This window comes from Amphiura filiformis, chromosome 2 (genome assembly GCF_039555335.1).
Source record: "Amphiura filiformis chromosome 2, Afil_fr2py, whole genome shotgun sequence".
Lineage (NCBI taxonomy): Eukaryota > Metazoa > Echinodermata > Ophiuroidea > Amphilepidida > Amphiuridae > Amphiura > Amphiura filiformis.
In genome coordinates this window covers 77,360,846-77,377,825 of record NC_092629.1, presented here as the reverse complement: position 1 = coordinate 77,377,825, position 16,980 = coordinate 77,360,846, and the positions used below count along the sequence as shown (strand labels likewise).

The window sequence follows — 16,980 nt, the reverse complement described above, 5'->3', positions numbered from 1 at the left end:
AGGTCTTTATATACACATTTATTTTAGTACTTTGCTAAACACTTACGGTTAAAGCAGGACACTCCAACATCCTCGGTATGCCCACAGTTCTCATCTCCCCAATCGTTTCTAGGACAATCTGCGACATTATTCTCGTCTCCTACACACTCCAGATCATCAATCCATGTTGGATCTACTCCTTCACCAAAAGCAAAGTTCCCAAAAATTCTGAAAGTCAAATAATGTGATAATCGTTCACAATGTTTATGTGTTTATATTAAAATGTAAACCACGACGACGGATTAGTTTAGTGTTTTGTGAACACACTTGGTGCAATGATAGATCAGACATCAAAACTGCCGACTACTAAAGAGGTGAACCACTGTAGGACTGAACAATATAATAAAATGTCATGGTCAATGGTATGAAAGGCTGCCAAAAGGACAAATATAATTAAGAATACTTCCGTGTTGTTATTATCTATGGCCCTAGCAAATTATATCGTTCATAGACTTGATCAGTGCCGTCAAGGTGGAAGTACTTTTCTGACTGACATATTTCATCGAGCTCATTAGGCCGGATATGGTCATTGATATGGATAAATGCAGCCTTCTCAATTTGGGTTTTTTTTAAATAAATATTTGTAGAGGCTGTTTATTAGATGCTGCTTATTTATTTTGAGAACTTTTTTTAAAGACGTGTTCTGTAACATATTTGTAAATACTACGTTTGTTTCTCGTAAGGTAAGATAAGCGCGAATAGTTTTTACCTGTTAGCGTAATCAAACCCAAGCTGTCTACAGATCACGTGAGCATCTTTGATACCAAACTCGTCATCACATATGGTTCCCCAAACATCGCCATGGAACACCTCTACACGTCCTTCTGTATTGTCTTTGCCGCCTACTAATCTAACGGCACCGTCCTCTGAAATCGGGGTAACAGACAAACTTACACATTTTTATGATGGAGACAGGCTCAATAAATACCACAAATCGGTCACCAAACAAAACTAATGGTACAATATTATTTTGGACGTGCCTTTTTTTTATTTTTTAAGTAACTGTGAATTTCTTTGTATTAAGACTATTCAGTAATAGAAAAGAAAAATAAATCGCACAGAAGTGTCCACATTATTTTACATCTGCCCTTGCCGAGCTAGCCAAACAAACGTAATTTCTACAGTACCAAAAATGCACCTGGGGTGTTTTTGCCAACCACTATTCCATCAAACCTCTCGAGATAATGGCCAATGCAAAGTACTCTCTAATATACAAAGCAAGAGTCAGCTTTTCATAGTATTTGGTTTATGAGATCGCGGTACAGGGGAAAGAAGAATTACGCATCGCACACTAGCACATTTAAACATGCATTTACAGATGAAACCACAACATGCATAGGCAGATATACCAGAGTAAAAATTCTGGATATACCTGCCTGTGCGGGGAGTTGAACCTCAGACCTCTCGTTTGTCGGGCGAGCGCTCAACCACTGAGCTACACAGACTGTCCCTGATAAACAGGACTCAAGTTTGATACTATGGATATGAGCAGTCGAGGGTGAACAGTACGAACAACACATTACATACAAGTGTACGAGATCAATTGATTATGCTTGCCCGTCAGCCTAATATAATAATACAAACAGAAGAAGAGGCTTACGTATCATACACTGGAACATGGAAACATTCAAACACTACAAACTAGCGCACGTGTTCAAATTAATGATGCTTAATCTTTATGATACGCAATACATAGCGCCCTCTGTTGTCACAACACGAATGAGTTCACAAATGTACGTATTAACATCGTAGATGACTTTTATACCGGTTGTACCAAAAGAAGTTTCATGTATATTTGTGAAAATAAATTAATGTTAACAAAATAATAGAGATGTCCTTTTAATGACATAATCTATGTACCCTTTACTAGTACCAAGGGGAATGTCAAGTTCACAACATGCGTACTTAGCCTGCATTCTACGCATTCCTGAGGAAGCTGTTTACTTGACATAATGCAACACGAGGTTCATTACCACCGTCACAGTCACCTTGCATTTAGCGGGACATTTTAGTATACCCGTCCATTGCAAGACAGATGCAGTATTATATTCTGATAAACAGAGAAGAAATCTTGTTCAGCTTTATTTCAAGATGTTCAATAACCTTACAGACACATCACAAGAGTGTTTTCAACTCAAAAAAATTCAAACAAAGCCTAAATGCAAAGTTTATTATTAATTTCACCGTCGATGTTGATGACAGGAGATACAAATCCTTCAACAAAAACGTGCTCTTCTCTAATAACCATCATTCTTTATGTGTTACCACCAAGAGTCAAGAAGCTCTAAAAAGTTTTTCAGAGTACAATAAAAAATTATTCAACTTTCTTTAAAAATAAAAAGTAATTAAGAAAAACTATGAAAACAACGGTGTGTTTATGTTAAACTCTGGTTGTGCAATGATTTGATTGTTAGCCACCCTTGAGACCCATGTGATCTTGCGCTCATAAGTTAATTTGGTTTTAAAATACGGAGTTGAAACTTAGCAGACAATTAGAAGAAGGATGAATAAATATTATCTGAAAGAAAGTGATATTATTTTGTTGTACCATCACAAAATGCGGTGCATTTTCTACACGTAAGCTTTTATGGGACACCTTGTACGACGTACTAACAACTTATAATGGTTGACTGGGAAGATGTTCATCTCCTGTATATTGTAAATATACATAAAATCACCATCGACACAGCCTCCAAGACTGCATTCACAGCTTGCTACGTTCTGGCTATGCCATCAAAACAAAGCATTCAACCAGATGAACCTAACTTCAAAAATAAAGAACTTTGACATGTTTGAGGGAACGAAGGACAGTTGACCGCTTATAAAAACGGTGAAACTAGGCGTCGATGGTGACATTGTTGAGGTTCTACCAATGAACTATTCCTCAATGACACTTTCATAGCTCTACACTAGTCCTGCCTGCTGCCTTACATCACCCCAGGTCGACCGTAGCAACGATATGGCACCTGCTATTCATAGCTCTGCACTAGTCTTGCCTGCTGCCTTACATCACCCCGGGCCGACCGTTGCAACGGTGTGGCACCTGCTATTCATAGCTCTACACTAGTCCTGTCTGCTGCCTTACATCACCTCGGGCAGACCGTTGCAACGGTGTGGCACCTGATATTCATAACTCTACACGAGTCATGCCTGCTGCCTTACATCACCCCGGGTCGACCGTTGCAACGGTTTGGCACCTGCTAGTGTTGCTTAAGTCTTGTCTTTCATAAGCTTAAGTATAAGCTGATTTTGATTTTTTGGAAAGGTCGCAAAGAGAAAAAACGCAGTTCAAGGAACTATTCCCAAGCCACCTTCCAAAGATGAAATTACAATGGAGTGTTCATTATAAAAAAGGGTGAAATAAGGCTCCGAAGGTGTCAGAGTTGGTGTTCTACCAATGAATAACTTTCCTAGGAAACAGCGATTACTACAGCTGGAATGTCAACTGAGACACTTGTAGTTTTGGCGCATAAATTTTAGCTACAAATAACTGCACTTACCTCTAGTTGACCAGAACGTAAAACTCACCTGGTTTATAGCAAACCACCGAGACATCCTCCTTGTGCCTGCAATTGCTATTTCCAAATCCAGCATGTCGACACTCCAAAACTGTAGTCTCATTACCCGTGCAGGACAATTCATCTAACCAAATTGGTTGGGATGGCTCTCCGCCGCCAGAAGAGAAAAACTTTATTGCTGAATTTGAATTAAGCATTTTGCAAATAACGGTAGCGTCGTGTATGTCAAAGTTATCGTCACAAACGGAGCCCCACTGGTCATTGTAATTCACCTCAACTCTTCCATCGAATTGAGATCCACCGTCAACAAGACGGACTTCGACCTTGTCAACTAAAATGATTTAAGGAAAAAATGGAAGGAAAGTTATGATAGCGATTCAAAAGTATTTGACAATAGGCCATGGCCATGTACTAGTTTAGCCAATGCCACTATCAAAATACCATAAACGGATCCGTTTTCTGAAACTCAGTAAAGTGTTAAGACTTCTCTCATTACTGAATTAAAGAGGCATGGGAAAATGGTCTTGGATAAAAACTTACCGACTCTGTTAAGCTTATTCAACACTTGTTTCCTTAACAAGAAAATTATTGAAGATTGGAAGAAACCAAACATTATTGTGATTCACAAGAAAGGACGTGTGCAAATTGATAACTGGCGGCCCATTTCAATAACTTGTGTCATGTATAAACTTGTATAAATGTATAAAGAAACGGTCTGAAATAAGCAACTGGAAATATCTTGAATCACATTGAAGACTTGCGTATCTCAGAAAAACGACTATGCATTAGAATCCTATTGCAAAGTCCGCCACTTTTTTTCCCACAACCATGACACTTGACGAAAGAGGGCAGCAGCAGTCTCTGATTGAACATAGAAAGATCAAAAAATTCACGAATACACTATGATCAACGAAGTGATATTCTTACGCCAAAAGAGTCATCCAAAAGTAATTTTTTGCAGGTTAATTAAATTTGGCCCTCTTTATGTACGCTCTCGCATTTACCCCAACGTTTATTCCCAGTCTTGAGAACATTTCCCCTGTTATATCCCCTTACCCCCATATTAATTACTTTTACCCCGAGATTCAACCATTTATTGTTCTCATTTTATAGTTATTTATTTATTTGTTTACATACTGAAAACCCTTAGTTGAATACCTGGTTGCAAAAATATGTCGTTTGAAACGGAAATTTTTTGTTGGATTTTTCTTCTTTAACAGGAGATACTTTGCACAGTTTGATGCCTTTCAAAACACATCGTAGTCTTTATTTTCCTCGTAGTTCGATACAAAAACGCAGGAACAACAACAACAAGAAATGTCTTTAAAAAAGACAATGCCTCCAAGATACAAATGGGCACCTTTTGTTATTAGTTAAGGAGACACTTATAATGCTAGCTTTAAGGTAACGCTATTGGATATAGATTTTTGTCTGATTGAAATATGTGAGCCCATTCTCTCCTGATTACAAGACTGAAAATTTTATTTTAATCGGATATTCGGTTACCAAAATATGGCCTGTCAAAATGGCTTTCTTTTATTTTTGTTATGCAATGTTGTCAGGTAGGCCTTATTTTCTAATTATATATGCAAGAGTTATACAAAGTAAAATGTTCAGATCGGCTACAAAATAAGATATAAAAACCCATGGATGCCTTTGGCAAATGTCCATTTGCATAATTAATTTGGGCCCTAATCAACTTTTCTAATAAGTGGCCCTGATTAATTATGCAAATTGAAATTTGCCAAAACGCAACCGTAATTTTGTAGTATAGTGTGTGTTCTACCCATAGCCTACCATGCCTCAGTGCCATAGCTCTTTTAATTGTATCTGATTATCTGAAATCTTTACTTTGCATAATTCATGCATGTAATTAGAAAATCATCTGGCAACTGGAAACTGCAAAAATATAGAAAATAAACAGAAAGTTGTTGCCAATTTTTGTTTTGGTTTCGCGCCATTTTGACAGGCCATATCTCAAGAACCGAATGTAATCTACAGGGCATAAGCTTTAACATACTATAGTATTATTTAAATAGAAAGAAAATCTAAATTTGTGCATTAGCCAATAGGGCCACGGTCACCTAAAGCCATCTTGCAGATAATTCTGATGTATGAAATAAGACCTTCAAACTTTCAGATATGAAGAGTTCCAGATGCAGGCAGCCGTTTCTGTTTTTTAAAATATAGGCCTAAGTTGTATCAAGAGTCATTTCTTGTGGATTTTTTGACTGAAAATTACAATTGTAACGTTTCAAAGTAACAGATTTTCGTATCAGATTCTTTTATGCTTGTTTATTACATTTTGTATTCAGGACTAAAATAATATTAATATTATTATATTTAGGGGGGTCTTTTCATAGGCCATTACTTTTTTGTATGTGTAATTGAATAAAAAATCAAAAACATTATTGTTTTGTTTTCTTTCCTTCATTTGTGCTTTGTTTTGCATCGAAAGGGCCAATATCAACACCTTGTTTGTAAGAAGTATTGTGTGGGGAAAGATGATTCTTGCATTTTATTTTGATTTTTATCTTAACAAACAAAAAGCAAATTTCTCAGTCATAGTCTTGAAACGGTCATGGGTATGCATACAAAATATTGCAACAGTACTCAGTAGAATGGAAAAACTGACATACATACCACCAACATGACCAACCACGCATGGGAAGCAAATACTTTAAAACGAATTATTCCGAATTATATCAACGCAATAAAATTGCAATACTTTAGTACATGATTTGAACAGCAATGAAGCCGGCCATAGGCGCGGCTAGGCGCGGCTAGGCGCATCATAGTTGAACACGGCACAGCACATACATCTCGTATGCAGAGAAATCAAATAGCTAGCCGGTCTTTTCAATCCCATCATTTCAACCTATTATTATGATGTAGACACGCATGCACGATGATTGCGGCCTAGTCGAGCCTAGCATGCATGCCAGTCGGCCTGCTGACTCACCGCGTATTAAATGACACAAAAATACCTCAAATTTTGCACAAAACAATCCATGATGTCAAATTATCACATCCAAAGTGTCGCCATGAACGTCAGCTTCAACTTCTCCAGTCAAAGTTTTTGCATTGATAATCAGGTTTCATGTAATCATGAAATTAAACCTTGTTTAATGTGTTTTCCCATTGCCACACACAGCATAACGGTTGTCCGACTTGATTTCTACGATATTGCTGATGTGCTCTATCTTTATTCCATGATGAGGCTACAACCCATAATTAAATACCGAATTAAAATACTAGTTTGCGTCTGACGTCATGACAAAGGCGCGCCGTGATTGGTTGCTGACCTGCGCAGTATGGCATTTTTGGTCTGGTTGACAGGACGGCATACGCAAGCTAGTCTTTTTAATTCGGTCTTCAATTATACAACATATGAGTTTGAAAAAATTCTAATGCATAATTCATGAGCTTGATAGACTCGCACCATTGGCGCCACGTGCTAGGTGTTTCTAGAATCCCTATAGAATAAGATTAATTTTAATGCTAATTTATTGCACATGCTGAGGAAGCGTGATTACCTTTTGAACATTCGGAAATGGCGATAGGCGAATTTATGTATGGCGCAAAGTGGTGGGGATATATATTGGGCTCTCGATATTGGGCGGAAATTAGAGTACTTGTCAGAATATAAATTTGTACAATCGGCCTATATGCCGCGCAATGTGCGGCATTTTAGGTGTAAATTTCAAATCATACTACCTCCTGGCGGAGGCAGAAAAACCCACCAGCTTCCTAAACCATATTCTTTGAGCAACTGAGCGGAAACACAGACTTGCGTTAAGGACACATTCAGTGATTTGCCCATCCGGACAAACGTAAAACTCATCAAAATTCAGATGTTGTTACCTTTGTCATTGTCATAGATGTGCTAAAATAACATACTAGTTGTTTCTCTGAAAGTTGTGTTTAAGGCAAAATCAGACGTTTTACACGAATCTGACACTTATATATTGACAGTATATACATTAGCTACATGTACTTCGTTTTTTGCCAACTTTTTTATTTCAAAAATACCAGATGATAATTTGAATGACTAATATTTTACTTTTAAGTAACTTACAAACAATCTAATTTTGTACACATTAGCTGGGATCACTGAATGAGACTTTAAAGGGACCACAGCATTGATATGCCTGTCGACGGAACCGGAATTAGTGTAGCTAGACCCTTACAGATATAATATAAAACAGTTATAAAATAGTTACCCTGAAGACAGGAGACTCCGACATCTTCATAATGTGTGCAATCGTTGTTTTTCCACTTGTTTGAGTTACACTCGATCAGTCCATTCTCCGTGCCGTCACATCTCACCTTATTTAGCCAAATTGGAGTATTAGTATCAGCCAGTGGTACAAACTTCATCTGGGCGATATTGACGTAGGTGTAGCCCAGCTGGTTGCAAACCACTTTGGCGTTATTAAAACCGTCCATGATCCAATCATCATCACACACGCTGCCCCAGAGTTTATCGTGAAAGATTTCCAATCTCCCCGTGCTCTCATCTTCACCATCAATAAGTCGTACGCTGCCCTCTTTGGGAGCTTTACCTGAATTCAACGCATATTAAAGTAATTAAAGTTTTTAATTGCATTCGGCTCGGATAGCAACGTTTGCACAGTATTTTTGTGGGGCCTGAGCGCACATCGGACATATCGAATTGCATTATGAATACGAGGAATGTCCTTGTGATATCAAATAATTTTGATTTTTTGAATCTAATTATTTATAAATCTAATGTTATGTACTTAAAGTGTTTGTAGTTGGGATGAAAAGCTGACCATCAATTGAAAATTTTGACCTTTCATATTGAAGATATATACATTTTCCCCTAAAAATACCTAATGTTTTTGGCGTTTTTGGCGTTTCCCAACTACTTACACTTTAAGTACATATCATTAGATATATACAAATTTCTTCGAGGACTGTTAAATTTCAAAAATATCAATTTATAACCATTTGCCATAAATGTCCATATCTCGAATTTATAAAATCAGAAGGTCATTCCTCGTTTTAAAAAGGCAATTCGATATGTCTCATGTGCTCTCATATCCAACATATAATACCTGAAAACGTGGCTATCTGAGCCCTTAAACAATGTGAAAATGTCAACATTTCCCAAATAAATGCGTCAGGCTTAAGGGTATAGACAATATGAATATTTACCAAAAGAACATAATTCTTGTTTATACCATGATATTGTGGTATCTCAACACTATCACAACTTCAGCTGTGTAACTTAAAAAGCGGTTCTTTTAATTTCATATCATAAATATAAAATCACGCTAAGCTTTTATGTACTGACCAGGTTATTGTGATATTTATTCATCGAAACTTTGCTTCTATGCACATGTGCACTACATATTAAGCTACCCAATGTAGAGGTCATGTTATGCGATACTAGCAACTACGTACACGTGCCATGCTTCAGGGGGTCAAGTACCTCTACTGGTGGCAGGGTGATTTGTCTTGTTCAGGGTGTCGTTTAACATGCAGCTCTATAGTGATTTAAATGTTGCAATTTCAACATCAATTCAAAATGTCTCTTTTGAAAACATATCCACAAATAAAAGTTGTTTTAAACATTGGTTATTTTTACCAAATCTAAAAAAGGCTAAATGATTATTTTTGCTGTGAGATTATTCTGGTATAGCTCCAGACAGAATTGTAAAAGTAGGTAAATGGTCTATTTTTTACACTGTGTCATCACCAGTAGAAGGCCTAATGGTCACTACTTTAGGGTATCTTTATACTCATTCTAGTGAGTCACTTGATTGTATTTTTAGTATACAGGGTGTTAACCTCTTGACCATACTAGGTTCACCTCCAAGTACAAAAAACTTACTTTCTTCACAAATCACACTGACATCTTCGGAATGTAAGCAGTTAGAAATTCCCCACCCTTTGTGCTTGCATTCTAGCAGCGACTCTTCCATACCATTACACTCAAGATCATCCAGATGTATGGGCCCAGATCCTTGTCCAAACCCTGCCGCAGAAGACGCAAAGCTTAGGGACCGATCGTTATTTACGGCAGGGGGGGGGAATGGGTGTTTGGCAAAAATATCGACAAAAATTTCGCGTTCCCCCTCGCGTCCGCTCAAAATTTTCGCGTTCCCCTTGTTTTCCCAATTTTCTCCATTTAAAATTTAACAATCCCCCTCCTGTTTCAACTAAAATTTCAGGTTCCCCCCTCAAGACTACAAAAAAATTTCATGTTCCCCCCTAAATTTACCCATTCCCCCCCCCTGCCATAAATAACGATCGCTCCCTTATGGCACCTGGAAGGCCTACACTGCGACAAACAACATGCGCATCTCGGATATCGAAATTATCGTCACATATCGTGCCCCATTTGCCATCAAAGTTGACCTCGACACGACCTGATCGTTCATCATCACCGTCAGCCAGCCTCACGTCAACGGACTCCACTATTTGCCAATAAAATATGATGCAGACGTTATAATTTAATGTAATGATAACCGATCTGCAATAACTGAGCTACAATCTAGCCAAACATGAATTACAATTACAATTTAAAAGTTATTTTAAAGGTACACGAGGTATTGTTGGTCGAAAAAAAAAAAAAAAAAATCGATTTTCATTATCTAGATCAATATATTATTGAAAAATAACACCTTGATGTTTTGCAAAAGTTCATTCTACAAATCCTATACATTGCAAATTTGCTTAATTTATTGTTGTTAATGAGTTATGTACGTTTTACAAAAGTGTTGTTGTTTCAGCCCTATGTACAACATAACCCAAGAACCACAGGACCTACAAAAGTATACCTCTGATATTCTCCCACACGTTTTCTATGAATTGAGTTATGCAATTTTTGCCAAAGCTCACTACCATTCGCAAGATGCTGTGAACTACCAAATAGCAACAGTTTAAAATAGTTAATAACCTTAAGTAGAACAATAGGACATACGACGAACAGTAGAAAAAAGTACGTCTATCTCATTCTTGATTGGGGGAATGTAATCATATCATATCATTATCCTGGTCTTCATATCAGTCCCGCAATCGATTGGTTTGAGTAACGAGTATGAAAAAGTCGTTATTCCAACGATATACAGCAAGATGTTTTAGGTATCCGGCAGTACGTGTTGTAAAAGAGGTATGATCAGTACTCACCATCAAGACAGGCTAGATATACATCTTCTCTATGGTGACAGTCAGTATCACCCCATCTAGTATGGTTACACTCGGCTAAAGTGTTTTCTGTACCCTCACAATCAAGATCATCCAACCAGATGGGGTTAGACCCCGATTCTAGAATTGAAATAAAGTGTTTGCCAATATGAAGATATCAAAACGAGATTTTCAGCCCTAAAAAAAGGTAGCATTTTAATAGCTAGGCCAAGTGTTGTCTCTTAGAGGATGTAAGGGGCGGACCGTGGATTGAATTCCAGATTCCATCAGACAAAGACTAACCCAGATCGCGCCCCAAATAAACTTAGCTGTATTTTCCCAGTCTTGATCATAAGTAGTGCGATTTACCACACTCCTTAATGTTTAGAGTAGGAATTACCTTGAAAAATGTCTCAAGAAATATAAGATGCCAGTTATATTCCGGTTTGAAACCATCAGACAATATTTTAAACATTAAGGTGGTACTACACCCCTGGCAAATTTTGTGCCTATTTTTGCATTTTTCTCCAAAAATTATAGCGTTGGTGACAAGTAAGATATGTATATTATAGGGGCAAGGATTACAACTACTGCACTGGAAATTCAGCAATTCAAGGCAAGTATTTATTAGTATTGATTTATTGATCAAATATTGGCTTCCCTCATTTTTGACTGTAACTCCACAACTGTTGTCTGTGCTGAAATAAAATTTCCAGTACAGTCGTTGTAGTCCTTGCTCCTATAATATACATATCTTACTTGTTACCAATACGCTATAATTTTTGAGAAAAATGCAAAAATAGTTTCAAAATTTGCCAGCGGTGTAGTACCACCTTAATAACATCACAAATTCGCAACAAACCCAAATTGTGAATAAATCACCCCGAGCAGATTTTTGGCTATTTCTCCATATACGATCCTGCTCAAAAGTGTATCCTTTTGACATGGCACATCACATATTTAAAACTCACATTTAAGGGGGTACTACACCCCTGGCCAATTTTGTGCCTATTTTTGCATTTTGCTCAAAAATTATTGCGCATTGGTGAAAAGTAAGATATGTATATTATAGGGGCAAGGACTACAACTACTGCACTGAAAATTCAGCAACTCAAGGCTGAGTAGTTGTCTGTGCTGAAATAAAACTTCCAGTGCAGCAGTTGTAGTCCTTGCCACTATATTATACATATCTTACTTGTCACCATTACGCTATAATTTTTGAGAAAAATGCAAAAATAGGCACACAATTGTGCAGGGGTGTAGTACCCCCTTAAGGCATTCCGAATAGGGATTTATTAGGAAATCACAGTGCAATTTAAGGCATTTTCTGTAATCAAGTGATTTGCACTAGAAATTCACTAACTTTAAGGACAGAGTTACACTTTTTAGTTTTTAAATAATTGTTCTTAAGTCTTTACATCATAAAAGCCAATTAAAAGAAGCAAACATATCAATATACCCCCCTTTTTATGAAATTTTTTGTTAAATTTACATATCAATCCTCCATATCAATCCTCGGCTCCACCCTGTCAATGTTTCACTAAAACCAAAATAACTTAAGAATGCTAAATGCTACATAAAATGTTATGGTATCAATACAAAGGTCTCATCAAAAGCTTTAAATTGAGAGGTAATTTGTTTAGGTAGCTGACATCATTGACTTAAAAATAATAATAATTAGCACAAAAAATCTCGCAAAAAAAGTACTGGTCCACCCTATTGGTGTAGGGGACCTACCCAGTTAAAAACGCATGGCCATATTGAGTTTTTGCTTAGTGTGGCAGGTAATCCCTATTACACTTACCAGGAAGGTTGCGTACAGCCCCGCGGTATGGAAAGGTATTAACGTGTTTGAAGCCTAACTGACGACAAGCTACATTGGCGTCTCTCATGTCAAATTCATCGTCACAGACAGTCCCCCAGACACCTGCGTAGTAAACTTCTAACAAACCTGATTTGTCCTCCTTCCTGGTCAGACGTATTTCGCCATCAACTGTTTGTGGTAACAAAAGAAACAAAATTATGAATGGCCATACTGTACAAAATGCAAAAACCAAAAAACAAAACAAAAACAAAAAACAAACAAACATAGATGTTTTGCTTCGCATAATTAGAGTCACGCGGTAGCATGACCAGCAAGTTTCAAAATATAAAATGACTGATAAAGAATAATAAACAGATGCTCCGCGGGACTATACTGACACGTAACATAAAGCTATTGTTCTATGATATTTTTCCCTAAGTACCAAATGTATTTAAAATTATGCTAAATTTTATTTACTGTCCCAAGTGTAATATTTTAACAACTCTTTAATTCAAAAAGTGACACCAATCCTACAGTCAATCCGTCATACACGCTTATTAATAAATACTCCACTTTCAAACGCTGTTCTATCACGACGTCTCCGTGGCGAAGTGGTTAAGGCCATTGAATTCTAATCCAGTTATGATTTTTCGCTCAAGTTCGAAACCTCCCACCGCCTTTTTTTCAAATGTTTTATTAACCAATTTATTGTCATAAATCAAGAATAACAACATGATTTTAAACATCCATTGCTATTGTGATAAACCTACACCCGCTACAGATCTCACAAATTATCTTTTAAACCATTAGCTAGTATATGGTCTTGCTTTAAACTTCACATGGATTTTGCTTTATTTAGGTTGAACAAATTTGACACCTTATTCAACTTCATGGGACATTTTATTGTAGACACGATTGACTTATTTAAATATGCTAATAAGCTATGATATTCATATGTTGTAATTTGTCATTATTTTTTTTTATTATTACTTTTATTATTTTTTTACCTCAATTGGGTTATTGGCCACAAGAAAAATATTCCCTACCTTAGGCGCTAATAAGGGCTAATTAAAGTTCTTGTTAGTTTTGTCAGATATCTATCTTAGATCCCGTGTCTTAGATTCTGTCGAAAGATGTGTCCTTCTGCATGTTGGACTTCAATAATTAAGAATTTAAGGCACTTTTACTTCTTTTTAAACTTTAAAATATTGCCCTTAATTACACTTCTGCTTGGTCGTGGTACATAACACCTTTTGGACTATCACTTTGTGGACTAACACAATGGTATCACATAAATGTATGAAATAATTTTAACCAATTAATTACAATATCAACCAAAGTTACTTACTTCTTCCGTGAGATACTACGACAGCTACTGCTAAAACTCCAAGGAAGACTACGCTCGCCATAGTGAAGAGAAACAGACAATAACATTAAAGTTTTTGTCTGCAAATCGCTAACAACATGAATAGCTAAGCAGGTAATTCAAAACGGATGGCTAAACAGGGAATTGTGCTTGGGCGAGTTGTTGCGCAAGTAAGTGCGCGAGTTGTGAGGGAGTTTTAGGGTGAGTCCAACTCAACTATGAGTTGTAGGGCGAGTTGTTGCTATAGTTATTTTTTGATAGTGGAGTGATTTTGGAGCGAGAATAAGTACAGTGGATTAATAGTTTGGAGTATTTGATGTTGCAGTGAGTAGTGAACACATTTTCAACTTCAAAAACACGATCATCTATGGCCTGAAAAGTCCATCATCAAAGTTCTAAAATCTTGAACATGATGAGCATTATGATGATAATATGTTATGAGATGTGTTGTGAGTTATGGATGTGGTTGCTGTGGTTTATTAAATGAATCTGAAGTGAAGCTATTGCACCAACACACACACCCCACACACACCCCCACCCATACATCTGTTAGTTTGAGCTTAAACAGTAGCTCATTATTTTGGTGGCAATTTTCCACATTGGCTTTTTACAAGAAAATTCATTTCATACTCCTTACATTATTAAAAAATAAATGAGTTAAATAAAATAACATTTACAATTAGAGTTATGCCCCAGAGGATTTGATACAGGAAGCGGGGAAAAAGAAACGAAAAAGACAATAAAAAGAGAAAAAAATACATAGAGCGAGTATCATTATGCGGTTAGGGTATTGGTACGGGATGAGTTCAAGGGATACAGAAATCTAAAAATAGCGATTCAGCTTATTGTCAAAATCCATGTTTTTGATCATGGTGAAATCCACGGTAATGCCGCGCGTACTTTAATTGAAACTTCACTTAATGAAGGGGATGTTGTGGGAAACCAAAATGTATAAAATGTGCGCGGAAAATGTACATCTGAATCTTTTTCAAAGTTAACTTTGGAGATAGACTTTACAGGCAATGGATGCTCGGCAAATTGAAAATGAGTTCATTACAACAACCCACATCTACAACAATAACTCGCTTCCGAATTACTCTAATATCAATAATAGATACAATAACTAAAACAACTCGCTGTCAGTTCGCTCCACAACTTCACCCAAGAACTCGTCCATGCACAACTCGTCACTTAGACATTCCACCAAAGGGGGCTCCAAATGTTGAAATTTATAAGCACCAAGTTCATCATTTTGATCTCGCAATTTCAAGCTCAGTCACTTTGGCATATGGCCCACTTATGCGGTGATTATTCCGATCACGAGACAATGCAATTGCTTTATAAAACCTTGAAAATGCCCGGGTAAACATCCTTACCATTTAACCTTTTAATACATTAAAGCCACACTCAATAAATGTTTGAAAACTTACTTCAGAAAATTCTAAAATAATGGAATTTAAGTGTTAACAAAAAGGGAGCAGTGCTCTTTTGTGTTAAATTAAATCATGGCCGGTGGTTTACAGTGTGGAAAAACAAGGTTTAATCTCAAAAGCTCCTGGAGCACAAGGCCGAACCCTAACTTTTGCTATCCAGGGGTACTGTATTGACACTATGGACCACAATGACCTCATCCCAATTAAACAATCATATTACAAAATTTGACCTCAAGTTGCAGAGTATGAGTTTTTGTACCCAATTTGTCAAAGGTCATTCACTGAATGTGCAAATGTATTGGGGTTCAATAACTGTGCCCTGATAGATGGGCATGTTGTGGATCCTATAGTGTGTATAGTAACTCAACGTTGAGTAATATGATGTGATAATGGAAGAGAGCACAATTTTTGCAACTTTTCTTTCATTTGTTTGTTTATTAATATAGTGGTTTTGTTTTATTAACTAGGTTCAGTTGGGGAGTTGACAACATGTGCATTTTTTGCCAGTCAATTCGGTGTTAACTTCCTATGACTTAAATTAACATTCAACTCATTCTTGTTGCTAAAATAAATATCTTAACTATAGACTGTATAGACACCTTTACATCGTTGTTTATCAACAGAGGCGATGGATTGGTCTGTCGATATGCCCGAACGAACTGCTTCACTGTTCAATGGCTTTCTTGTACTATATGAAATGTGGTGGGAGATTTAAAATACACATGCCCTGAGCAGACTACGATGCGAACGCACACTGCAGGGCAAAGAACAATGGAAAGTACCATAATGCGTGCGCATACTGCCAGGCAATGACGTCACATGTCAAGTGGTCTATAGACACCTTCTCGTTGAGGATTCTTAAAAGATGTGGATGCTTTAAGGGCTGGGGTATGAACGTTTGAACAGTATTTATTTTGGGACATTAGAGCACATCAGACATATCGAATTGCATTCTGAATACGAATAATGTCATTCTGATATCAAATAATTTTGGTTTTTGAAATTCGCAATTTAATACACATTTTATGGCAAATCATTAAAATTAATATTTTGATATTTAACAGTACTCGAAGTAAACTTTATAAATCTGATCATTTATACTTAACGTGTATGTAGGTGGGATGAAATGCCGACGATCAATTGAAAATTATGACCTTTCGTATTGAAGATATTTTTTTTTCCCAAAACACCCAAAAAAATTAGGTCTTTTTGGGAAAAAAATCTATATCTTCAATATGAAAGGTCAAAATGTTCAATTGACCGTCAACTTTTCCTCCTGCTACATACACTTTAAGAATATATCATTAGATTTATATAATTTACTTCGAGGACTGTTATATATCAAAAATTTGAAAAATATCAAATTTTTATAATTTGTCATAAAATTTGTATTATATTGTGATTTTCAAAAATGAAAATTATTTGATATCAGAAAGACATGCTTCGTATTCAGAATGCAATTCAATAGGTCTGAGGTGCTCTCATGTCCCTCAAAAAATACTGTCGAAACGCAATAAACGCTCATTTTAGATCCCTTAAGAGGGTAGGCTAAATCACTATACAATGCATCTCAATATTTATGGCGAAGTGATGTAATAATCGGATCAACTACCATAGCAATAGGTGAAAAGAATTTTTGAATATACCGCGCTGCACTAGTACGTT

The 16,980-nt window shown here is 36.6% G+C and overlaps 1 protein-coding gene across 1 annotated transcript in view; it reads right to left on the bottom strand.

Annotated features, from left to right (window-relative positions):
- Positions 1–16,980, bottom strand: part of LOC140143425 (uncharacterized) — a 115,247-nt gene that overhangs the window by 32,467 nt on the left and 65,800 nt on the right. Inside the window, exons 38-45 of the mRNA XM_072165282.1 lie at positions 12,517–12,705; positions 10,716–10,853; positions 9,848–10,003; positions 9,418–9,585; positions 7,781–8,122; positions 3,568–3,888; positions 749–905; positions 47–207 (exon numbers count right to left, since the gene is read on the bottom strand). Of these exons, the coding sequence (XP_072021383.1) occupies positions 47–207; positions 749–905; positions 3,568–3,888; positions 7,781–8,122; positions 9,418–9,585; positions 9,848–10,003; positions 10,716–10,853; positions 12,517–12,705 (1,632 nt within the window). The remainder of the gene's footprint in view (positions 1–46; positions 208–748; positions 906–3,567; positions 3,889–7,780; positions 8,123–9,417; positions 9,586–9,847; positions 10,004–10,715; positions 10,854–12,516; positions 12,706–16,980) is intronic.